General features: G+C 44.7%; 1 protein-coding gene across 3 annotated transcripts in view; it reads right to left on the bottom strand.

The window, feature by feature from the left end:
- Positions 1-81: 81 nt before the first annotated feature.
- LOC146548531 (F-actin-uncapping protein LRRC16A-like) overlaps positions 82-25,441 on the bottom strand; it is a 30,881-nt gene continuing 5,521 nt past the window's right edge. The window contains exons 2-38 of one of the 3 annotated variants that reach the window (XM_085261469.1): positions 25,030-25,127; positions 21,588-21,638; positions 16,626-16,685; positions 16,139-16,260; positions 15,011-15,108; positions 14,850-14,920; positions 14,479-14,552; positions 14,117-14,192; positions 13,858-13,946; positions 13,577-13,671; positions 12,938-13,024; positions 12,737-12,840; positions 12,565-12,642; positions 12,398-12,474; positions 12,126-12,230; positions 11,767-11,836; positions 11,566-11,647; positions 11,373-11,472; positions 11,233-11,287; positions 10,961-11,133; positions 10,686-10,754; positions 10,499-10,592; positions 10,328-10,426; positions 9,776-9,904; positions 9,542-9,664; positions 9,269-9,444; positions 9,025-9,112; positions 8,774-8,926; positions 8,051-8,117; positions 7,325-7,569; positions 7,095-7,210; positions 5,698-6,217; positions 5,401-5,443; positions 5,072-5,257; positions 4,828-4,965; positions 2,793-2,951; positions 82-2,481 (exon numbers count right to left, since the gene is read on the bottom strand). In XM_085261469.1, the coding sequence (XP_085117595.1) occupies positions 2,369-2,481; positions 2,793-2,951; positions 4,828-4,965; positions 5,072-5,257; positions 5,401-5,443; positions 5,698-6,217; positions 7,095-7,210; positions 7,325-7,569; positions 8,051-8,117; positions 8,774-8,926; positions 9,025-9,112; positions 9,269-9,444; positions 9,542-9,664; positions 9,776-9,904; positions 10,328-10,426; positions 10,499-10,592; positions 10,686-10,754; positions 10,961-11,133; positions 11,233-11,287; positions 11,373-11,472; positions 11,566-11,647; positions 11,767-11,836; positions 12,126-12,230; positions 12,398-12,474; positions 12,565-12,642; positions 12,737-12,840; positions 12,938-13,024; positions 13,577-13,671; positions 13,858-13,946; positions 14,117-14,192; positions 14,479-14,552; positions 14,850-14,920; positions 15,011-15,108; positions 16,139-16,260; positions 16,626-16,685; positions 21,588-21,638; positions 25,030-25,127 (4,283 nt within the window). In that variant the 3' untranslated portion in view covers positions 82-2,368. Of the gene's footprint in view, positions 2,482-2,792; positions 2,952-4,827; positions 4,966-5,071; positions 5,258-5,400; positions 5,444-5,697; positions 6,218-7,094; positions 7,211-7,324; positions 7,570-8,050; positions 8,118-8,773; positions 8,927-9,024; positions 9,113-9,268; positions 9,445-9,541; positions 9,665-9,775; positions 9,905-10,327; positions 10,427-10,498; positions 10,593-10,685; positions 10,755-10,960; positions 11,134-11,232; positions 11,288-11,372; positions 11,473-11,565; positions 11,648-11,766; positions 11,837-12,125; positions 12,231-12,397; positions 12,475-12,564; positions 12,643-12,736; positions 12,841-12,937; positions 13,025-13,576; positions 13,672-13,857; positions 13,947-14,116; positions 14,193-14,478; positions 14,553-14,849; positions 14,921-15,010; positions 15,113-16,138; positions 16,261-16,625; positions 16,686-21,587; positions 21,639-25,029; positions 25,128-25,441 lie in introns of those variants that run through there. The other 2 variants (XM_085261471.1, XM_085261472.1) reach the window with 2 other exon arrangements.

Raw genomic sequence — 25,441 nt, 5'->3', positions numbered from 1 at the left:
GACTTGGTGGTCTGTATATATGAAGGGAGGGGTGAGCGAGAGTGCCCAACAGACATGCGTGTAAAGAGAGCGAGAGAGAGACACAAGTAAAATAATATTTATTGGTATAAACATTCAAATACAGAAATATCTGACCGTGCGCTGTCACATTTACAGCAAATCTATAAAAACAGATAAAAAAGAAAAGAAACCCATCACCAAGGATTTTAAATCACATGACACAAACCCCTCTTAGTCTGTAATCAGTGTCGGCTCATATTTACAGGATACATCGGTGAGGGCAGCAGTACATGATGAACAGAAATCACTTTGTTTGTTTAAACACTGAACTTTATGGACTCGTGATAGCAGAAGAGTAACAGATGGTGACATTTACCAAAGGCAGTTTGACGTTTCGGATACACGCACTGCTTATTTTCATTTAGATAGAACCAATTAAATATTACAGGACAGTTCACCTCCAAATCAAATGTGCTATTCTTTCCGAGAGATCAGCTGCAGAGATGTGAACTCACCTCGGGGTGCTCTAAGGGCCAAACAGTACCTTTGAATAGCTCAGCAGTGATGCGTCTTTCCAGACATCATGACCGGCTCGTTATAAAAAACCCTCCACGAGCCGTGGAAAGAGCAGCTTCACATGGGAACGGTTACCATAGCTCTACCAGCCCAGAGAAGCACGCAGACAGCCAACATTACAGCTCTGCTCAAGAGGACTCGTCAGCGTTTACATCCCGTAACAGGAATCACGTCCCAACATGGGTACGTGCTCGTTTGCCCGAGCAGACTGTTGGATGGTTGTAGTTTGGTAGAAAGAAAATAGTTCCCACATGAAACTGCTCACAGCAAAGTTTGTGGACTTCATGAGAAACAGGGGCGTGACTTCAGCAAAGAGGTTTCCAGGTGTATTTTCAGGTGCTTCAAGAACTACTGTGCACTTCATGATCAAGAAAAACTAAATAAGAAAAAGCGGGGAACCCACGCCGACACAATCCAGAAATACAGGGTGGGGGAAAACATGCAAACGTGAGTTTGGGGTGAACTGTTGCTTTAAATTTTGCATCTCAAATCTTAATATTACCATCCTCCTTGTTAGCTTACTTTTGCCTGACTTTGAGCAAATAAATAAAAGGAGCACGAGCTGCTCTGTCTCCACCCGCTGAGGTTTTTTTGCTGTGTTCACATCACGTAAAATGAGCGTAGCAGCTGTTTTTCTGGGTTCAAACCCACTGTTCAACTGGGCTGAAGGCCAAGCTGTGGATGAAATGAGGCGTCTGTATCATTTCCCTCCGCGGTGACTGGAAGGCTCTAATTGGAGGTTTGCAGTCGGAAGTGGACGTGGACGAAAGCAGCATTTACAGTCCACTCGACATAAACGCAGCATCGTCTCACTGCTCCTCTGACGCTCCGTTTATGTCGCTAAAATGTTACATCTCGATCTTGATTAAAAAATAAAAATAAATAATAATAATGATAATCTGATGGTGCTCTAATTAAATACACCGCATCGTTTCTGGTTTAACAATCGTCCCTACTCTGTGTTTTATCCTGGGAACATCTGGAATCATCTCAGCCTGCTGGCTGGTCGTGGACATTAACCTTATATTTAATGCTGCTTTATGACATTAGAGCTGGAGTCTAGCACTTTTACACATAAATCAACATCTGTTACATTTGGCACAAGCTAATACGTTGCTTATATAAAGCATCCCCAACCTCCAGTCACTGCTTTTAATGTTCCAGGCCGGAGTTCAGTTTGTTCCTTTTCTGCTGCAAGTCCATGGAGTGGACTCGCTCTCAAACACGCGTGTCTTTGAGGAAACATCACTGTCACAATGTGCAGATTGATTTATGATTTATCTCGCTATCAGAACGGAGCGACAGAGAATTCAGAACAGAATTTTTTGACTAGTTTGTTGCTCTTCTAATGAGTTTGAGAATTTTCCAGCTGCTTTGAATTTGCTGATTTAAAGATAATAAAGAAAGATTTTTAGACTTTGACCGTCTTACAGTCGCACAAAAACAACAAGTCAGACTCATTTTCCTCAGTGCTTTGGACTAAGTGAGCTTTTTATTGCTGAGTATGTTCATCTAAGCAGCCACAGATAAAACCCATCCTCCTGCTCTTTATGGTCCTATTAGAGCTTTGGACAGAAACAGTGGTGGGGTTGTTTTGATGTGCACGTTGTTTTGACAGCTGGGACTAATCCAAGGTCGGGAAAGTCCCACTGATAACAGCATGACAAAGTGCAGCATCCACTGCACGTACAAAGAAAAATATTTACACGTGTGTCTTTGTCTGTATGAACGGGATCGGCCTCCTTAAAGGTGGCCGAGCAGGATTTAGGTGACTGCAAACACCTTACAGGTGTCAGACTGATGTCGTGTCATCACTGGACTCGTCCTCTGATTTGCTGTTAGACTTGAGATCGGCCTCTTCATCAGCTGGACTCGGAGGTGCGTCAGACAGAGATGGAGGCCTCACTGCAGAGAGTGATAAAGATAATCATACTGATGCACTCTAACACCACCTCAAGCCTGTGGAATACAGTCTGTATACTTTACTATGAGGTTTGCTTGTTTTTATAAAAAGAGGATGTGATTATTATTCATACAGTACTAGACCCAATCAGCAGGGAGGATGCTGCGAGCTGCTGTGGCCTGAGGTTTTGCAGATTACTCGTGATGCTCTGGGCATTCAAAACATCTTTGCAGAGACAGAATACAGCAGATCATCCTCCTGACTGATCCATCGAGCACCAACATGCAGTGATTGTAAGTGTGACTGGTTGTACCGTAGGCAGGGAGGGATTTGGTGCGCTCTCGGTTGTCCTCGCTTGCAGCTGAAAGGTTGACTGTCCTCTTCAGAGATGACGACCGCTGGCTGCCCGCGCCAGACGCTGCGCCTTCGACGGATCCATCAAACACATCGCCGTCTGTGGAACTCTCACCTGCTGGAAGAGAAGGACACACTGTCCGTAAAGACCGACACGAATTTGAAGCTGAAAACTCTCAGCGGCTTCATTTGATTTCCCAGCGTGGACTTGGACAGCAGATGTGAACTACCGATGACTGATTAGGAACCGGTTTGAATGCAAAGGTAAGTGTTGGAAGTCAGAAAGGTACTATCCTACAGGATGAAGACGGTATCAAAGAAACTAATGAAAATTAAGGAAATAAATAAAGTGCAGTTCCTCTAATGGCCACTTGAAGGTGCGGCTCCATCCCCAAAGCCTCTTCTGTTAAAATGCAAAGTTTGTTTACAGCTTGATGCAAAAAGTGTCTCAATAATCTTTCCAATATAACTTCATAGTGGATGATTTTAAAAAAGCTTTTTTATTATTGAGTAAATTTTAAAGCAGTTTAGCATAACTGCCGCAGGCCGTTTGATTGACAGGTGTCCCGACCTCCACTGGACCTCTGCTCTGTGTTTGCTGGTGTCTGTGCCTTTTAAGACATCTTCTGAGAATAATATTGGACAAATTACACATCTTATTGTACGAACAGATCAGTCTTTCCTTAATTTTTCGTGAATATATAATTGGTATAATATTTGTGTGCTAATGTGCAGGGTTGCATGTATCTGCACCCATTAAACACGTGGATGCAAACTGATGATCAGACTTTTTAGCATTAGCTGCTGAGCTCTGGTAGTTTAGATTCCATAAAGAGGATTGTGGTGATCCTAAAGCTAGTGGGTGTAAGTTTGCTTTAAAAATAAAATATTGAACGAGGTTAAAACAACAACTCTGCGGTTCACACTGAGATATTCTGCAACGCTTCATCAGCTGAAACACACTCACTCTGAAGAGTGCAATAAACTGTCCTGGAAACGTACAAATGACCTTTTCTTCTCGTCTCTTTGACTTTAAAATCACATCTTTTTACACAACAATTAAAAAAAGAAGAGAAGTCGTCTTTTTTTCTTATCGCGCAGCTGAGTCGCTGTTTTAAGGAAAAACACTGAGTCCCTGTGAGCGTTAATTACACAACTAAAGCATTAAACTACCAAATCCCCCGCACAGTGACATTTGGACGTATCAAGTACAGGCTGGGATTGAACGCATCTGCTTTAAGTGTGACAGACCATCGCTTCAGACGTAACATGTGTGGCGTGTGGAGGCGTCAAACACGGCCCTGGAAGCCTCCATTAAACATGCAGGAACCTGGTAAATTAAGTGTTGTGCTTTGCCAGAGCGGCGAGTCGTGCAGCCTTCATCGCAGGGAAGCGTCTCAGCAGCCGTGGCTGTCTGACATCGTCTGAGTGACCATCTGTGCCGAATTTAAACCACCTTATCAATAAAAAATAAGTAATAAATAAATAATACCTGAACTATAATGTTTATAGACTGAGATTGATGCCTTTTAATAAAGATTGATTATCTTAAATTGTTTATTGAAAGGTTTTACATATATGAGTCTTGTGTGACGCCTCATTTCTTTACATTTTACCAGGATAATGAAAAATAAGTGCTGCGATTTATTGAAACATCTGATCCATGCAAAGGAAACCAAGATGTGCTGCTTCAATCATGCTCTGGGGAGGCCGATCCATGACCCATAGTGGTTTTACTGCACTGGTATCGTATGTGGGATCATTGTTCTGCTGAAAAATGTGCAGACGGTACTGCACGGTGGACCAAAGTATGACGGCACTTTTCTGTCCATCGGTCTCATCAGCTGTGACGAGATCATCCAGGACTGGACCGAAAATGACGGTGTCCAATGAAAAACAATGAAAACAAGTATAAGGAGGTCCGGTGGCTTGAAAGAAAAATATAAAGAAATCAGAGTGACTCAAGACTTTTGCACAGTGCTGTAGGTACTAACCCTTCTGAGGAGAGAGAGCTTCTGCAGGGTTGCTGCTGGTACTCGCTCGCTCCTGTTCTGATGGTGCCCTCTTCAGGCGAGGAGCAGGAAGTGGTGCTTTGGGAGACAAGCTGCCCGTTGGAGCACTGCCACATTCATCTGACACACAGAGGAATCAACCAGTCAGACACTTGGTCTGGTTTTAAATGGGAACTGCATATATTTTTCAGCTTCAAAGTGGTGGCTTCGCACTCTCCCTGCTTACCAGAGACGTAGGTGCTGCTTGGTCGGCGGCTAGCTGGGCTGAGGGGTCCAGAGGTGCAGGCCACCAGGGGTGCTTTGATAGCCTGGGGTGGTTTGGGGGTGACACCAGATGGCTTAGCCCTGGGTGATGGCTCTGGTTTAGATTCATCAGTGTCTGCTGGCACGGCGGGATGGACTTCTGACTTGGCTGCAGGAAGACGATTGACAGCACCGTCAGCACAGAGCCAGCACGCTTGAAACATCACATTTTTCATGGCATTTCAAATTTCATGTGGAGCCCCGCCTTTCATGTTCAGCCTCATCTGAAGGTAAGATGATAAAGACACAAACCTTTGTCACCGTCCACCTTGTCCTGTGCGTGAGCTGCCTCCGTCTGAAACCAGAGAAAGACATTTTTATATTCAGTGACTGAGTGCGCTCCTACTGGCCTTTTCATTAGGAACATCTGCAGCTCGGCTTACGTCGCTGCATCATTCTGACGAGTTCTGACGATAAATCTACTTTACTACTGTAGCTGCACTCAGCAGTAATGTGGTACTGGTCTGTTCCTATTATTTTGTCCACCCCATGAACATTCATGTCTTATATTTTGGATAATGATGCATCCAAACTTTAAACTCCACCTACTTTCTTCCCAGCCATTCTCTCCTGCCTGGCCTTCATCTCAGCCATCAGGTCCATTCTCATCATAGGAACTCCGATGTGACGGGGTTTATGGGGGTTTCCCTTCTTCTCCACTTTCTCCAGATGCTCTGTCTTCTCCAGGTTCTCCTTACTCTCCACGTTCTTCTTTTCTTTCTCCTCCTCTGCAGGTTCGGTGGCAGCTGGAGACGCCTCAATCTCAGAATCTGTGTGGTTCGAAGAGTGAGACCTGTGGGGTTCCTGCTCGGGCTCCGGCACAATGGGACAGATTTTCACAGGTGATGTGGGAGATGCCGGTGTCGTCTCCCAAGTCACTGGACACGGGGAAAGGGGTGCAGCTGTGGCAGAAGAGGCAGCTTGAGGTGGGGTGATGGCGGCAGATCCATGGCTCTTCTCTGAACGGGACGTTCGTTTGATGAGATTAAAGAAACCACTCTTCCTGGATTCACGTTTTTTATCCGATCCTTCCTGAGTGCTGGTGGACGAACCTTTCCCAGAGGGAATTCTGGAGATGATCAAAATGAGAAAATCTAAATTTATTCAGTCTCAAAAGTGAATTTGATGCCAAACATGTTCAAATTATAAGAAAACCTTAACCAACATGACCAACTGAATTTGGGAAATGATCACTTTAATGTCACAAAAAAAAGGGAAAACAATGTTTACGTCTCTTTGACTTCTCGACATGGAGCTGAACAGCTGTAGGACTGGAAAATATCCAATCCTACAGCTGTTTAGCACCAGATGAGGACGAGGTGGAGGAAATCCAACCAATACATGCATCTGCCACTATCCAAAACTCAAGAGGACAAATCCCAGCTGGTCACATGCAGGTCTCTAACATCCGCAAAACGTCCTCCAGCCTGTATTTAGCCTACAGTCAAAGGTAAATGCACGGTAGGCTTTACACCATCTGGCTAACAATAATAATAATAATGGATTGCATTTATATAGCGCTTTTCGAGGCCCTCAAAGCGCTTTACAATTCCACTGTTCATTCACTCTCACATTCACACACTGGTGGAGGCAGCTACAGTTGTAGCCACAGCTGCCCTGGGGCAGACTGACAGAAGCGAGGCTGCTAAATCACGCCCCTCTGGCCATCACCAGTAGGCGGTAGGTGAAGTGTCTTGCTCAAGGACACAACGACCAAGGCAGACAGAGCTGGGGATCGAACCGGCAACCTTCCGGTTACAAGATGAGCTTCCCAACCCCCTGAGCCTCGGTCGCCAAGCTAAATACAAAGATGTGCATATTTGTACTTTAGCAAACTGCTGTTTTCAGGTAACGTAATGAACTGTTACTATTGTAATAAGTTACTTTTAAAAGTAAGATTACTTAAAGAGTGAAAATATGTAAAACAGTTTTGGCACGATGCTCACTTGAAGCCGAGTTTAATGACTTTCTTGGAGAAGAAGTCATCCAAGCCCTCGTCCAGCTTTCCCATGATGCTGTTCGGCTCTGCTTCCTGTGGCGCCGAGCCGCCCGTGGCCTCCCGCTGAAAGAGACAAACAGAGCTCAATTATTTGATGATGAGTTTACACTAAAAGGACTCACAAAACAAATCCCAAACATCCATCCCAGGGTCGATTTGGGGATGTTAGAGACCTACGTGTGGCCGAGCGGGTTTCGTCCTCTTGGGTTTTGGCCGGAATTTGGTGTGATGTTCCAGAGTTTTGTGCTCCATGGGCGGCAGCTCGGCCAGCGGGGCAGATTTTGCGTCCTGTGGAGTCGGGGGAGGGGGGAGGTCTTCGTAGTACGCTGATGTTCTGTCCAGCTGTGAAGGAGAAGGAAGAGGAGGGTCCTCGACGTGGATAGGTACCTCTTCCAGAGCTTTGTCGAGGTCAAACTCCAACTCTGACAGGCAAAGACAGAAGGAAGCAAAGCCTCATGGGAATTTCAAAAAGACAAGTCAAGATCGAACAAGTCAAATACCACCGCAGCAGGTCCTCACACTAAGATGTTGTGTTATATTTTGTCCCATGATACTGGATACACAAGACATGAAACAACTAGAAGACAGATTGTAAACTTATGAAAATACAGTTCAAATCTGTGTCCTTCTTCACTTCTGCCAGGCTGATTCTGGTCCGCGAGCCTGATGTTTGACACCCCTGGTCTAAAGCCTTATAAGGAGCTGTATTATATTTTATTTTGAAGAGTTTCTACATGCTTAGACGTCAGTCTCATCAGTGACTAACAGTAATGAGTAGATTTGTTTATCTAGTTCACTTTTCCCCGTCTGGATGAAATGCTTGCCGACTGTCTCCATACTGTTTATTTCCCACCTCCTCCAGGTTCAAAGGGTCACCGGCGCCTGACTCAACATGTTACTTACCAAACGCCACAGACACGGGCCTCAGCATCCTGACCAGAATGCTCTTCCTCTTGGACTTGGGTATCATCTAAACAGCAAAGTATTTTTGTTAATCATTATTTTTTTATTGTCACACAAATACGTGAAACTCTCACGAGTACAGCCATAAAAACAAACACAGCAGATTTGGGCTTAGCTGTTAACCCATCAAGGTGACCTCCTAGCGCAGCGCTAACACCGCTCCCAGGTCTCTGCTGTACTCACACACATCTGTGGAAGTCTCACTCTTCGAGGTGAATTCTCCTCCTCCATGTTGTAGATGTAAGAAGTTTAGACCCAGAGCAGAAAATGATCTCCTGCCTCTGTCTTCAAGTTTGTATGTTTGAAATTCAATTCAGTTTTATTTATAAAGCTCCAAATCACAACAACAGTCGCTTCAAGGTGCTTTATATTGTAAGGTAGACCCTAAAATAATGGATACAGAGAAAAGACCCCCTGTGAATAAGCACTTTGGTGACAGTGGGAAGGAAAAACTCCCTTTTAACAGGAAGAAACCTCCAGCAGAACCAGGCTCAGGGAGGGGCGGGGGGAGGGGCTCAGGGAGGGGCGGGGCCCAAGGAGATCACTTTGAACGGATTAACAGACCTGTTTTCTTTAAATCCTGCTTCATGTGGCAAGCTTGTGCTCTGTTACTGATGACTTTGAAACATTCGTAGCACATCATTCATACTAGTGTTTTCCTACCATGGAGTCCATATCGTCCAGGTCATTTCCCCGATCTTGGTTCTGATCCTGGTCGTAGCTCTCTGGCTGCAGAACTGTCTCATCTAAGACTTCCATCTCCAAATGGGGCTTGTGATGCACCAGAGGTTGGTCCTTTCTGATCAGATGGTCAGCCTGAAAACAGCCAGAGAAAGATAACGAGGGATAACCAGGAAGACCTCGACGAGGAGAAAAAGAAAGGTGGTGGAGGTGAAGGTGAAGAGGACACCAACCAGAGTGTGCTGTGATCTGGACAGAGACTCCAGGATCTCATCCACGATACGATCAGAGAGAAACGAGGCAACGGCGAGTTTCACTTCACTGTCACACACGGGCGACATAAGACACGTGTTACACATGTGCCCAGGATATTAAGATCAAAAGGTATTAAAAGATTTTACAATTTTAAAAAAGTGTGTGTGCTGAGGATCAGAAGCTCTTTAAGTGTTTTTAAGGAACCTCATTTGCATTTCAGACCTGATCTTATTGATGATGTCGACCCCGGACTGCTCCAGCAGCGTGGTGGTGGCAAAGCTGCGAGGAATGGTCATCCTCCCCGCACCGGCCTTCAGCAGCTCCTGGCGAAGGCTGCTCTTCTTCATCACATTAGGACACAGGGCCTCTGCAGCCTCCACCATGGACCTCAGCATCGTCTGAGGTGAGCGAGTTAGAGTTTAAGGCTCGACTTGCTTTCCCGTCACACAGCCGAGATTAGAGCCACGTTTCAGGGGTAAAAATGGCCGTTCTTACCTGCAGCTGGTCGTCCATCACTGCAGCTACCTCTCCAGCCATCGACTCCAGTTTATCCTGAATAGCTCCGACACACGTACCTGTGGAGCCTGCACTCTTCAGGTGGTACAGGTTGGGAAGCAGCTGCGATAAAAAGTAAAGGATATGAGTGAGGAGCATCTGGGTCGGTCTCCATGCCGCACACAGGCTGTGCTGTTAGTGTTGGTGGATCTGAGGTGAGCTGCACGTTCTTACGGTTTTGGAGTTTCTGGCATCCCTCATGAGGTTCTCGGCCACCTTCATGTCCTCCTGAACGGCGCTGGTCTCTGTGAACCTCAGAGAGTTCAGATGATCCTGCACCCTCACACACATCATGTCCATCATCTGCATCACAGAGGTCAAAGGTCAGACAACACTGCACGCGATATTTTGAATACTTTAATTATTTAAAGTCCCTTTGATCTGTACAATTAAATAAAAGTCAGTACAGAGTAGAGATGGCACGATACCGATTCTGATATCATAAATTTGGATATCTGCCGATACCGATATGAATCCGATATGGCGTATTTTGTAATCAATAAAACTGTTAAGTCAAATTGTTGAATGTGTCATTGTGTTTCTTAAACTTGTAAAGTCTGAGTTCAAGCAGTAGGATCAAAGCCATTCCTTTGATCCTGACCACCTCTGCAGCCGCTCTGTGCTGGGGGAGGTTTTATTGTAGATACATCCTCTCTGACAGATCTGTTTCTTAAACACACAACAGTTGTTGCAAAAGACCAAGAGAGAAATCTGTGCTGCGCCTGCCTGCTGTGTGGTGGTGGTGACGATTCCCTGCTGCAGTCTGTACGCCTGCTCCTGCAGGTATTTACGCGTCTCGTGGTTCCTCAGCAGGTACTGCTCCATCTGCACGAGGAAACACACGGTGAGATCACACAGAAATGATCTTTACACGACCAAAACAGAGAAAACCAAAACCTTGAACAAGGCGTCCTCCGTCTTCTCTGGATTTGCCTTCAGCGCCTGAGCAGCATCCATGATGGGAACAGGCATGAAACGGATGGTGTAGTTCCTGATGGGGAAAAACCACATTTGATTCACTCACACAACACCAAAGCCGGGGCTGGGCTTTAAAGCTGGCAGCTGTGCCTTCCTGGACACTCACTTCTCCAAAGCGGCAGCGACATCCTGCAGCCCCTGCGGGCTCAGGTTGTTCCTGTCCCACACTAACGTCCTGCAGATACAAAACAAATATAAAAACTAATCAGCCAAAAAAGGAAAATAACTCTTTTAGTATCCTCTATGAGAAACTTTTAGAAATGAAAAGATTGTCAGGATGTTTTTGAGATTCCCACGCTCATCGCTGTAGGACATTAAAATCCTCTTCAACTTCTTGATGTTCACCACAACACGAGTTAAAGATGAAACACCTGAGCTCACCTGAGCTTAGTGTTGATCTGCAGGGCTTTGGCCAGAATCTTAGCCCCCATGTCTCCCATGGAGTTTCCACTGATGTCCAGTTTGGTCAGAGAGGTGTTGCTGCCCAGAGCGTTGAGGACGATGGAGAGGTCGGCCTTGAGTTTGGAATCAGCCAGGGACAGCGAGGTCAGCGGCTGCAAACGGGGACGCAACGGACACATTTTGAGTGTTTAAAATCAAAACAGGATGAATTTAAAGCCTTAAACACGAATTTAGTGTTTAAAGTTTCTTACGGATTCCTCTTCTTGAATCATATGAACCAGATTGTCCAGGACCTGAGCCACATTCCTGTAGGAAACGTTACCAGGTGAGTAATTGTGCCGCAGTGAAACAAAGAGTGCAAACCCATGTTTGTGGCTTGTCTGTCACCCACTTGGTCTTGATGTTGTTAAAGTTTTTGCCCAGTGAAAGATGCCTGATGGAGCGGTTCTTGGCCAGCCACACGAGCAGGGTGGTCAGATCCATATCCAGGCCTGCGTGAGGCAGCACGGAAACATGAATGAACCAAGATCACAGTCAAAGCAAGTACAGGAGCAGCTTTAATACTAAAAGTAAAATTTCCACACCATTGTCAGAAATATCCAGACTGGTAATGTTGGGAATCTCAGCAATACAACCCTCCAGGATCTGGGAGCCTCCAGAACGCAGCTGGAGCAGAAGACAGTCGCTGTAAACACTTTTCCAATACTTCCAGTTTACTTTATCTGTGTAGAACAAATCACAACAACATGTAGTCTCCACACTCACGCAGCGTGCTGCAGTCTTACCTCACAGCAGCTGAGGTCCAGAGACACGTCGCTGAGGTTCGGGTTGCAGCCGAGTCCCAACAGCAAAGATCTGCAGAGGCACAAATGAATCAGCGAGTGTGACTTACAGACATCAGTGTCACTTTTTCCAGGTTATCCTTCCTTTTATTAACATCTGTCTCTGTGTGAACAGCAACACATCCCTGAGGTTTCCAGAAATCAGCTAAACGTTATACTGAAAACACTAACAGGAGACCTGTTACGCTCAAACATGACCAAAGCGACTGAAGCACTTACTTCAGCATCAAACCGCTTCAGAGACGAATTTGCTTTCATGTGAAACGTGTACAGAATATGTGTCGTTTAAATCACAGTCTTACTTCAGAGCCTCCAGAGGCAGCTTGGTTCCTGACAGACTGACGGACGTCAGAGCCTGAGCAGAGCTGAAGAACTGCTTAAAGGACGGAGGGATATCTTTACACTTCCTGTGAGGACACGTGCATCAACACATCGATAAATGTCAAGTGACAAAACAACTGTTGGATAAGATTTGCTGAAGGAGAAATCAAAAGAGAAATGAATGCATCATTTGTGATCAGATTGGATATCTGCAGAGACATCACACTAAGGTGCATCATTATTAACATCTGACCTGTGAGAAAAGACTGTTTTTGACATGTTGAGGACAGAAAGGTGCTTCAAAGATCCTCTGAGCAGGGACGAACACACCTAAGCACAATAACAAACGATGAAGAAAAACATAATCAGAACGCGATGGAACCACAGAGCCCGACTTTTTAGTTTTAAAGTTGTTCCGACCTGCTCCAGACAGCAGTCGCTATTGGACAGATCGAGGGTTTCCAGGACGTTTGAGTGACTCAGGAAGCTGTGAAGGTTCTGTGAAGACAAAAAACACAAACTGTGACTGTAGCTCGAGTGTTGCCCAGCCTGGCGTTTGATACGAGATGCGGTGGCGAGGATGACTGCATACCAGGAGGTCGTCCCCTCGGAGGGAGTTTCCCGACAGATCGAGGTGTGTGAGGGTGGAGGCCACAATCGGGTTGGCGCAGAGAGCCTGACAGAGGCTGTTTACGCCTGAAAATGATGACAACAACGCGCACTTAAAAAAAAAAAAAAAAAGGTAAGAATTCACAAAATAGGACGTCTTCTCAGTGTCCCTGTGTTTGTTCACCTTTAGGAGACATGGAAGTCCTGGAGAGGTTCACGTGCTTTAGACCCATGGGCAGTTTGGCAAACTGAGCGCTCAGAGCTGCAACACCTGCAGGAAACAAACATCAGTATTTGAAGTCGTTAGACCAGGGATGTCCAACTCCAGGCCTCGAGGGCCGGTGCCCTGCAGGTTTTAGATCTAACCCTGGGTCAACACACCTGAATCAAATGATCAGTTCATTACCAGGCCTCTGGAGAACGTCAAGACATGTTGAGGAGGTAATTTAGTCATTTGAATCAGCTGTGTTGCATCAAGGACACATCTAAAACCTGCAGGACACCGGCCCTCGAGGCCTGGAGTTCGACACCTGTGCGTTAGACTTTAAAGTGCTAAAGAAATGACCACCAGAGGGCGCCTGACTGCAGCTGGAAGCCCCGTAGGGAGACTGCTAACAGAACTCTGAACAAATGTTTAACAGATGAAAAAAAATTAAACATAATGAGAAGTGAAATTAATGCCAGTTCTCATCCGGGACAATAACAAATGAAGTAATGCTCTACGAGAACATCGCCTCTTTTGTATTCCTGGGATGTTTAAGGGCGTGCTGATACGTCACGGCCTGTAGTGTGTGTGTGTCTGTGTGTGTACACATTTTTTAACCTTTGTCCTCCAGCGAGTTGTTGCTCAGATTGAGTGTTTGAAGTGTGGAGGCGGGGTTGTGTGCCAAAGCGCCGGCCAGTTTCTGAGCAAAATCACTGCAGGAGAAGAAGAGCGAGCAGGCTTAGCAAGATTTTGTTAACAGAGTCTCAACACGAGCAACAACAATGCAGATCGGTCAGTCGGGGTCTCTTTTTATTCTTTACTGACAAATGTGGAGAATATGGAAGAACGGAAAATGAGCACAAATCACATGTGCCTGGCTCTCTTATTTGACCTCTGACCTTTTGAGCCCAGCATTGTCCAGCACCAGCTCCTCCAGCCGGCTCGATCGAGCCACCACTCTCAAAATCTGGTCGCACACATCTGTCGGCTGAAACAGACAAAACAGACTCGGGTCTTAAACTGAATCCCAGTCACATAAAAATAAATAAAGAATTTTTATTATATAGCGAAGGATTTTTAACATTATGATAAAAACACAGGAGGCCATGTGTGGATGTTTTATGTCACAGGTAAAGCGGGATTTGTGCAGGATGTTACCAGTTTGTAGTCTTTGGTGGAGAGCTTAGTGAACCACTGGTTGTACTCCAGAACTGTAATGATTGGAATCAAATCCCTGAAAGGACAAAAATGTGCCTTCATTACCTTCACTTATTCCACACAGTGACACAGAAAAAAGGACATCAAACACTGCTGCTGACGTTGACCTGAAAGTTTACACCTCATTCACCCAGCACAATGAAAAATGTGATGCCAAGAGTCCTTTTGAAGCGTCAACAACAAAACAGCTGAATCTGTAATTAAATGCGTTGATACTGCACATAAAAAATGAAGATCAAACTGGTCCCCCCATATTCAAAGTCACTCTCGATACATAATGAGGTGTTGAGTGGTTTCAGTACTTGTTGTCCAGATGAACAAAGTCCTGCAGGTTGAGCTCTTTGGTGTCCTGAGTGAGATAGATGGTGTCCACATCCTGGTGACAACAAGAAAAGACGTGAGGCTGAGAGGAAAGAAACCACAAACTTAAAAAAAGAGCAGAAACACGCAGCTCCAGCAGATGTGACAAGAATCTGAGTTATTGCTTCAACATGGCTGTGACATCACAGTAAAAACATCTGGAGAGAAGCAGGCGAAGAAAAAAAGATGGAAAAGGTATCAGTGAAAAACAGAAAGCGGCAGATAAGAAAAGAAGCTGATGACTACAGACGAAAGAGAGGAAACAAAGTTCATCAGATTAAAAAGAGTAATGATTCCAGCGAGCAGCACCGACCCACTGGACTTCCTCTCTGTACGGCTGGCGGAGGTAATCACACACACACCAGTACTGATGGGAGAAGCCGCCTGCAAAGAATCACATGACAGCAGCGAATAAGCACAGACACTTTAAACATGTGAATTGGTGTAACTGGGAAGTGAGTGATGATGATGTACCGCACGGTCCCAGGTCAGCTGACGCCTGCTCGTCCCAGATGGCCTGCAGGGCTGCCAGCCTGTCCGGGGGATTCAAGTTTAACTTCCTCATCATCTTCCTTCCTTACAGAGAGAGGAAGGGACAAAAGAGGAGAAAGCAGGACAACAAAACAGGATCATTTCATATTCATTTCCACACTTCTTAAAAATCATTTCAAAAGCTTCACAAAACTCCCAAAGCAACAACTGAAACTAAAGACAGGAAACAAGAAAAAAGACAAGCTCGACTTTATTAGCTAATAAAAAGAAACGAGGACTAAACTCACATTTTCATAACTAATGACGAGATTTGTTTAGCAGTCAACTAGACTGAAAACATACATTTGGTTTCATCTGGGTGCAAAGGCCACAAACGTCTGATTTCTATGAACTGCTGAATTACTGTGAACATGAAGTGGTCACCATGGATGCGACCATCATCACAGAGACTTTCTGTAACATCCTGAAAATGAAACCACGTTGAAGGATTGCTGTAGAGGATTTGCACACACTGCAAAGATCCACTGTGGGATCTAAAACTAACAGCCGTGCTAAAAATGCTTCAGAGGTGCATAAGAAGATGACCTTAAACTTAAGATCTGCACAATTTGGACCTGCTCAGGCTCTTGATTCTCACACACGTTCAGATTAAACATGGTCAAAGAGACGAATAATGAGGCCGACACGTTTATCAGTCATGACAGTGATCTGAAAGCATCAGACTGCTTCAAACGTGCACCGTGCAGCCGATTACAGGAACGACACTCTAGCAGAGTCCAGAAAAGTCTCCTGAAGATTTGTTTCATACTTATATTTTAATTCCTCTGCATCCACAAATGCGTCCCTCCAGCAAACACAATGACCTCCAACAGATGTCAAACCCTTAAAGGTGCCGTGCTGTTAAAGATGCTTCTCCTGTTAAATTAGCTTTTTCCTGTTTTAAGTATCACATGGAAACTAATTGTTCATCATCATTCTAAACTTTACTGAATAAACTGAACACTGAAAACTTTATTTCACACTTAAAGGGTCTTTCCAACCCTCTGTCAGGTTGTGGTTCTGTGTTATCAGCCTAACAGTGCCAGCGGCTGCTGGCTGTGTGGTACCTACACCGGTACGCCTGCCGGGCAGATCCGGTGCAGACAGCTGCCGATGTGAGCGATCACCTTGTCCACTTCCTCTGCAGAGCCCAGCCGGAGGCTCCACGAGCCGTGCTCATGCTCCAACACCAGCTGCAGGGGGCGACACACACAAAGGAATCGGACATGAAGGAAACACGGATGTGAAGAAACGCAGACACCCCGTGATGATGATGATTGGTTTTCCCCTGAAAGCCTGAGGAGGCTGATTCAGGTGAGTGAGTTAATGCAGAGCTGGAGGCCTTTTTCACTTCTCCAGCTTAAAAGACCAACATGATGCAGAAGGACACACAGTGGACAAGAGGACAGCGTCAGAGTTCTCGACACGAGTCAAACCTGCTTTAGCTTCATGAGGAAAAGCTGTCAATGTTTTACATGAGACACATGTGCATGTAGTCCAGATGTTGTCATGTGTGCTGCGATGTAATGAATAAAAAGCTCAATAATGTTGTTTGTACCTGTGTGGGCTTGTTGCTTTGGATTCCCTGGATTTCCAGATAGCTGAAGGACTGTTCAACCTGAAAGGGTTCAGAAGAGACGCCGTCAACGTAATCTTGTATTTCCACATCTGATCAAAGAGCCACTGAAAGGGCAGCAGGCTGAGAAAAAACAGCCAGAAGTGTTTTTCTACTTTTCATCAATCACAAAGGAGCTTTTTCTTCCCACAATGTGAACATTTACAACGGAAAACAAAGCGAAGTGATTACAGTCACTCCTCCTTCAGCATGAGAAACTCGGGCTCTTCCCAGGAAACGTTTACCCCTCACACACAGTCAAAACACAAGCTGCCATTAGCTGGATGAAGGGATTTCAGGTGCTGCACACACGGACACACACAATACAATACAACTTTATTTGTATAGCACGTTTAAAAGACCAGCGGTAACCCAAAGTGCTTTACAATAAAAACAGGAAAATTAAGATATGATTAAATAAAAGACTATTAACAAAGTACCACATATGTCATCAGGTTAAGGGCACAATTATACAGCAATAAAAGGGGATATAAGAACAAAGTTACTAAGAACAGATATAGCTAAAAGATAAAGTACATAAATAAGAAATTGAACCAAATATAAAACAGGGATGCTAACGAGATGGAAAAGCTATGTTGAATAAATGAGTTTTTAAACGGGATTTAAAAGATAAAATGGAGTCTGACGCACAGATAGCGATAGGAAGGTTGTTCCACAGATTCGGTGCAACCAGGGCAAAAGCACGGTCACCCCTAGATTTAAGTCTAGATCTAGGCTGGAGGAGTAATTGGGCTGAAAACCCGAGGGCTCGTCCAGGGACATCTAGACTAAGAAGATCGACAAGATAACGAGGGGCTAAATTATTTATAATTTTAAAGGTGAGCAACAATATTTTAAATTCAATGCAATATTTTATGGGTAACCAATGCAACTCAATAAGAACTGGGGTGATAGAGGCATGCTTTCTAGTGCCAGTCAGGAGGCGAGCCGCAGCATTCTGGACAAGCTGAAGTCTATGAAGGAGAGCACACACACACACACACACGCACGCACACACACACACGCACACACAACATTTGATCTACATTTTTGAGCCAACAGCTGTATGTCTGAACAACTGAACTGGGCAGATGTGAAGGTAACAGGATGTACAGGGAGAGGTTTGGTTTGAGCTGCCCAGTTTTTTCCTTTGCATATTTGTTGCAGGGATCCTTGCACTCGCCTCAAAGCATCGAAACATACTGAAAAACTCAGCAGCAAAGTTTCTTTCCAGAAATCGTGACCTATATACTTTTATGCTTGTGTTTTGTTTTTTTACCTTATGTCTAAATCTTATTTTGCCATGTTTATCATATTTTATTGCTGCTATTGTTCTCGTGTTATTGTAAGGTGACCTCGAGGGTCTGAAAGGCGCCTATAAATAAAACGTATTATTATTACCTAAAAAATTCAGACAGAAAACTATTTTCTTTCTCCTGAACTGCACCAGGAAACAGGAGGCGTGCAACGACTGGTGATGAGAGGCTCACTCTCGTGGATGTGGACATGACGGCAGCCAGAGGTGCACATCTCTACCGCTCTAAGAACACCACTTGTGCTCATTGTTTGAACCTGACCTTCACATTTAGGACCGAAGGCCGACTGCGAGGCAGATCTTATCAGCCAACTTCACTGTTAGCAATGCTGATGTGAGCCAAGCGAGGCAACATCTGGTGGAAAGAATGAAACATCATCGTTAAACTATCACACGTGGCTGAAATGTTGAGGGTCCACATACTTTCAGTCATGGAGCAGAACAAGTGTTACCTTGATGAGTGCGTATCTGTTTTTAGATGGACTGAGAATAACTTCTCAAGCGCCGACTTGTTTCGTGGTTGAGCAACAGAGACAGTTCGCTGTGCCGCAAGAACGTTCAAGGAGGCTTTCCCAATCATCTGGACTATATTTCATTTACACTATCAACAATTCTCCAGTGAGGAATTTCTTAAATGCTTTTCCATGATGGACAGAGTGTGCAGTGCCGATACGAGGCGGGTTATTATTGCTACTGAACAAACCCTGAAGAGAGGAGCAAGAAGAAGTAAAATCAGCGAGACTACAGGAATGTAAAAAACACAGGCTACAAATAGTCTGCAGAACAAATGTCTGGAGCAGAGCCTCACACTCGCTTCCCTTTGAATCCAGAGAGAGAGTAAAAATAATGTGCGGTCGCTGCCAAAAAGAACAAGTGTGACTGAGGAAAAGAGGGAGAAGCACAACAACGATGGTGGGGGCGAAGGGGGGAGGCGGAAAAAGAAAGCGAAAGAGATGGAGTGACCGGAGAGCTGACAGACGATGAAGAGGCGCGATGCAGAGCGAGAGGGGGAGGAGGGTGGAAGAGAGGACGGTTTGGACTTTGCCCGAGTAGAAGAAATCAATAAGAAACGAAGCGAAAAGCAGAGCGAGAGGGCGAGCCGTGCCCCCTCCCTGCCCTCCTCACCAGCTGTTAAATTCCTCCATTGTCTCCCCCCCCCTCCCCGCTGCCTCTCTGGGCTGGGACAGTACACACCGAGGAACAAACCGCCCTCTGTTCCACTCTCTTCCTACACAGTTAGAAAAACCGCTGGCCCACTGTGGAACAACAGATCAGGGGTCAGCTGGCGGAGCTGAAACACGTTGCAGCCTGTAAGGTTCACTCATGTTTCTGAACATCGCAACTCATCATCATAACGTGTTTTTAAAACAAGGAGGGTTTTAAATGTGTCACGAAAAGACCGACAACTTTGATCTGAGGAGCTCTGTTCAGTCGGGTAACCGGATTAACCCGGACAAACAAAAGCACAGTCGGTCCTCCACAGGTCCAAACTTTGATTAAAGAAACTTCAAATAAGTTAAACTCTGCTCTGATTTTTACAGGCGTGATACGTAACTTCAGTCATAATTTACTCATTTTAAACACGGGGCCTCTACTGTGGCTTCCAATAAAGTCGCTCGTCTAACAAAGTGCCTGCTTTAAACTCATTGAACTACAAAGTCTTATTTCAGTCATTTGATAATCAAAGACAACATTTGCTTAGACAAAACAATTATCCCGTCATAAGGGAATCTCCGACAGCAACGATTGCACAACGTAAAACAACCTTAAATAAAACAACAGTGATGACGCAACTATTAACGTCAACTGGCAACATAGATCGAAAACCACAGAGCCAGAACACTTCCTCTGACGCCCCCTTAAAGCTGGCTCCAGAGGCGAGTCCATCCTCGCAGACTGTCCGACTTCACAGCAGCTCATCAGCTGGGATACAGCTGAGGCTCAAAGCTCCACCGAGGCACTAAAGTGGACCTCTCCACTGTGTTTGTACTGTGGTAGCAATGAAATCCTCTTAAACAAAAATACAGAGACAAACTTAATCAGTCTATTCAGTTATTTTGTTCTGATTTCTTATAAAAAACACATGTAAACAAAAGTGCTGATGAATTAATGCTTCTCGTTAACGGTGCTGGTGTTTGCATTAATGAAATTATCTGACAAATAATATGGTGACATTACCGAGACGCGAGGAAAATGTGATTACTTTATTACTTTGTCAGTTTGCACTGATTAGCAGGGATCTGTTCATCTGTGTTCGTCTTAGATCTTCCTCTATACGCCGTATATGACTGAGATTTCCATGATTATGTGCCATATTTCCAACATATACATCGTTTCTGGGGTCACGATTCTGTGTTTGACATTCTGGAGCCAAACAGCCATTTAGTTTTAGTTTGAGCAAAGTCCCAGGACTCAGTTTCACTTTGAATCAGACTTTATGTCTCTGTCTGGCCTGGTTCACACACTCATTGCTAAGAAGCCCCCAAAAAAGAAAAAAAAAAACCCTCGAGAGTCACCAGGGAGCAATGAAAATAGATGCTACCAAAAAGGAAGCATCGTGGAAACTGTGTTTAACCACAGACCTACTTCTCTTTTTTAATTATACAGAACTGTGATGAGCCGGAAGTTCTAAAAACAGTTTATTAAACTTAAAACGAGGAAACACAAAGATTCAGGATTCAGCTGAAAATGGGTTTTGGGATAGAGTACGGGGGGTTTTCCTTAGTTTTACGTCACGTTTGCTCTTCCGTATCGTGCCCAGGCAGCCTAAAAATAAAGCAGCGTAAACATTTCACGATCCTTCGTATCTTTCTCAGTCTGAAGAGTTCAAGAAAATAGTTAAATCTTTACTTTTCTGCTCTTTCCAGAATGTTTTTCCTCTCCGTTCCTGCCTCTCGCCCTCTAGGTTGAACTTTTCTTCCTGTCACTGTTTTTCTTTCCCACAGGCTGATTTCTCACAGCTGCATTGTGGGTAAAACTATCAAATGTCTCCATATGGTGCTGAGACCTGCTCAACTGTGTAGAGAGGCACATGCAGGAAACAGCGAGCGAACGGGGAGAAGAGACGCGACAATTCAGACATACGGAGAAATCAAGAAAAAATGTGGGTTTGTAACGTTCAATATGACCAATAAAAATCATGAGCACATGCATGAAAGGTAATGTGTTTTATCAGGGAACCATAGTGTTTATGCAGGGGACTTTTCTGAATGTTAACCTGTGCTGGAGCTGTCCGGGATGAAAAGGAGGATAATTAGCAAACATGGAAGCCCGGCAAATCATGTGATCAAAACACCCCAGAGTATAATAGTTAAACACATCCTGTTAACACACAGCCAAGTGCCCAAAAACAAAGGTGTGTTTGGAGATAATGTCTGACTAATAACAAACATAGCTGTACTTTGTGATGAAATACAGATTAATACAGTCTGTAGTCACGCTCGGGGCGAGGCTGCCCTCCAGTCAAAACGCTCTCTGTGACAGTGGCCGATCCAACGGGCTGACATTCAGCGTGTCAAAGACTGCGACTTAGCACAAAACACAAAGACAAAGATTGAAATAAAAAGTGTGAGATGAACGGGGTCACTAACCTTAGAGGGGACTCGTGCTGTGAGCAGAAAGGCTCGATGTGAAGCCAAAGCCTGAGGACAAAGACAGACAACGGTCAACAGATGAGGATGAAGAAACTGAGTTTTTGCTTTCTGACATGAATGAAAACATGTGGAAGACTTTTCTTTTTAAATGAATGAACGCTCAGTGCTTTGGACTACACATTTAACCACACATCCATACGGTTATTCTACACGCTCTACAGTCATCTACCGCACAGCCAGCAACTGTTCAACCTAAATCCTGGGGTCTGACTGTGGACAGCGAGGACATCTGTGCGCCCGCCTGCTTTAGCGACCACGTGGACTCATCTGCACTACAGTGTACGCATCCACCCAAAGAACAGCTTGGCCACTGAGTTTCCAGCTGTCTGTCATGGAGTACAATCAGCGCCCAACAAGAAATCACCCTTAAATAAAACAGGCAAAAAAGGGTTTTCATGCATCAATAATAATAATAATAACAATCATAATAACAACAAGAAGAAAAAATGAAAAAGAATTCAAATGGACTCCCTGCGGTTGGAAGAGCAATTTAGAAACTGTAATTGTGGCGTTGACGATGTTACACATGAAAAACTAAATAAATAGAATAAAGGAAATTTAGTCATTTTCAGTCTAAACGTGAGCAGCAGTCCCTCTGGGCCTTTGGTCCCAACAGCTTTGTGTATTCTCCCTCGCAGAGAAGCTGGCAGCAGCGCCGGCTTCTGGAGAGGTTTTTAGCCCAGTGGGATAATAATACACATTATCTTTCACCACGTGTTGAACCTCAATCCTGGCGGGGAGCAAGTGCGCATTATGGCTGCTCGCTCGGCCTTAGCCAGACTCCTACAGACAAAATTAGCGACTTATTTTTGAGATGTTTGATGAATTATGGTGTGAAATGGTGGGGATGTAAATGGTCCTTGTAATCACACTTTCACTGCAACGATTTTATAGGAAACAAAGTGGGGCAGTGAAAGCGAGCTGTACGCCACAGGAGGCCGAGCCAGCTGTGGCGCCTACAGTTTAGTGAGGTCACTCCAGGTTACATCTGAGGCGAGCCAAGAAGATACGACTGTCTCAGACGATGGACCGAGGGGCGGGCCTGTTTCAGGTCGTTCTGCAGACGAGCTGCAGTGAGCAGGTGAGTAAGTCCACGTAAGCAGACTAGGGAAGAGAAATCAGATGCAAAGCGTCTGAACCAGAGTGCATCAAAGTGCTGTCGAAGCCTGCAGGTTCATCCTGAGCTTTTATCTTTAACAGTCTTTAAGATATTCATGTTCAAACGCTGCCTTTTGTGCGAAAGGCACAAAAAATATTTGAAAAAATCTATTAATTGAGATGAAATGATCAATTTTTAGTTGTAACAAATAAAATAATCTGCACACAAACTGGTGTCGTGTGGATATGGAGGGCACATTTAGATGGTCACCAGCACTCAGTCCTGAGACCCAAATATTACAAATAGATAAAATTATAATCTGTAGCTTTTGTGTGTCAGCTCAGACACGTTTCCTTCATAGTTTGGAGTCAGTGACGATTGAAGTGGGTGCAAAAGACATCGACAGTGTGAACGCTCAGCTGTAGTGGTTTCACAAAGGTAAACTACAGACCCACATCTTCACAAACAAACTCATTCCTGGTGTTGACATGCAGGACGCAGACACACATTCATGTTCACTGGGTTGGAGTTCAGGAGAAAAACGTGTTTTTTACTTTAATTTCCACAAATGAAAAGAAACCCAGCAGGACGCTTTATCGCGAAACACTGAGCACGCTGGCTCATTTCAAGAAGTTATAGCTATAGGGTAGAACTGCTGATATACAGCTGTGGAATGTGTGTGTCCCAACACCCTGTGGCTGTGAGTGGGTTGCTTCAGTCAAGTCCTGACAGGAGCTGCAGAGCCGTGGTATGTGGCCAAAGGAAAACACAAGTGTGTTAAAGACGTAAAAAAATGAACTGAGCTTGAAGGCACTTCCTGAGCTGAGCGGACGAGCTTTAAGCAGAAGTGGTGATACTCATTTGTCTGTTCTTATTCCCACACTCACACAAACCTGCAGTTAGGTGAAACCAGATAGCCCGGTAACACCCACCTATCCCTGCGCTGCGTCTTCCAACAGTTCATAAGAGTTTTACTTTTGCTGCATCATATTTGCAGCAACATCACCAAACAAAAAGTTCCAACAATCAGTCCTCATTTCTGCACCACTTCCTCATTTCAGGACTTCCCCAGTATGTGTGGAAATTCTTCCATGATTCCTACACAAAAGAACACAAAGAAAAGGAAAACGGCGCTCGTACAAATGAGGCTTGCAGGTAAAAAACCCCCTGAGTGGTTAAACTGTAAATATCAGCCCGTCATCTTAGCACAGCTTGTTCAATCAAAACAAAGTTCATCATAACGATATTTTGCTTTCAACTTGGTGCCTAACGTTTGAGGTATTTCCTTTCCTGTTTCTGCACGACAATGTCGCCACTCACGAAGCCGTGTCCATAAGGAGGTGCTTTCCAGCCTGGCATGAAACAGCAGCACCACAGAGCTCTGATATCAAGCTCTACCAGCCCCTCTTCAACTTCGACCATGAGGCCCATTTCACAACGTCCACCCTGCAATTAAGCAACTTAAGCAACATTCCTTCTTTTGTTTGCTCCGACATCGCCAATCAAAACAAAAGTTTCAGAATGGCTGCTCAGTTTGAAAACAGGGGAAAAGCTGTGCATCAGTTTTTACACTTTTTAAAGATCGTAGAGCTGCAGAGAAACTGAACCCAAACAAGGAAGCACTCCCAACGTGACTCAGAGCAGCAGCAGCTCCCGGCGGACGAGCTGCTGCTGCTGCAAACAAAATATTTAACAACCGCACACGAGCTGACGAGAAAACCTCACAATATCAGACTGCTGATAGAAGTTTCATTTTAAAGGTGCGGGTTGTTCTGTTGTGATATATAAACACTCAAACATTCAAAAAAATGGCACCGATCCTTCCTCGCTGGTCTTCATCAGTCACCGGCTGCTGCTAATCTACAGTCGCGTCGAGGCAACTAAAAAACCAAAATGACCACAAAAACACTGCCTGTGCAGCGCTCCTCGCACGACATCTGGAGTATTTGAGAGCACCCTTTTGTATTTTGCCTATTCAAATAAATACTGAGTAAGCATTGAGACGAGAAGAAGATGAATTCCTACAGACATACAAACTGCTGCGTGTGGCGATAAACCGTCAGCCTGCACTTCCTGCTTCATCACCTTCCCGCTCCAGCAACATGCCCACACACACACTCAGCTTACTGTGTTTTCCAGGGTTAAGAGCAGTGACACTTCCTGCTTCCCACCCATCACATATAACATTCCTGATGCCAAAAAGGGCACAAAAACAAAAGTTTAACAACAACTGTGAGTACACATGGTTACAGTAAAAAGCACTAAACAGCTGTCACTTACCAGCACTCTGTTTTCCACCTTGTCACCTTTGACCTCCAGCTGGACTTTCTGCCTCAGGGTCAGCTTCACCCTGCGCCCCACTGCCTCCCGCACACTCTCTACAAACACACAAAAACTCACGACAATTGACACCAGAACAGCTGGAGGGATCACAGGTTACACAACAATAGGAGGATGGGAGATTTGGTGGCCTGCAGATGCTTTCAGGTCAGATTAACACGTCTCGTTTACTAATGAAGAATTGTGTTCTGAGATGGTCTTAAAACATAAAGAAATAATTAAAAGAAAAAAAAACGTATAAAGTAAAAATAAATAAATAAAAACAAAACCACAACAACAACAGAAACAACATAACAATAGAAACAAAAACAAAGCAAACCATAACAAAAGGGAAGGACAGATACACAAATCA

The sequence above is a fragment of the Mchenga conophoros genome, linkage group LG22 (genome assembly GCF_057382185.1).
Source record: "Mchenga conophoros isolate Kocher_MC1m ecotype Shallow Benthic linkage group LG22, M_conophoros_male_GT1.1, whole genome shotgun sequence".
Classification (NCBI taxonomy): domain Eukaryota; kingdom Metazoa; phylum Chordata; class Actinopteri; order Cichliformes; family Cichlidae; genus Mchenga; species Mchenga conophoros.
This window is presented reverse-complemented; position numbering and strand designations above follow the sequence as displayed.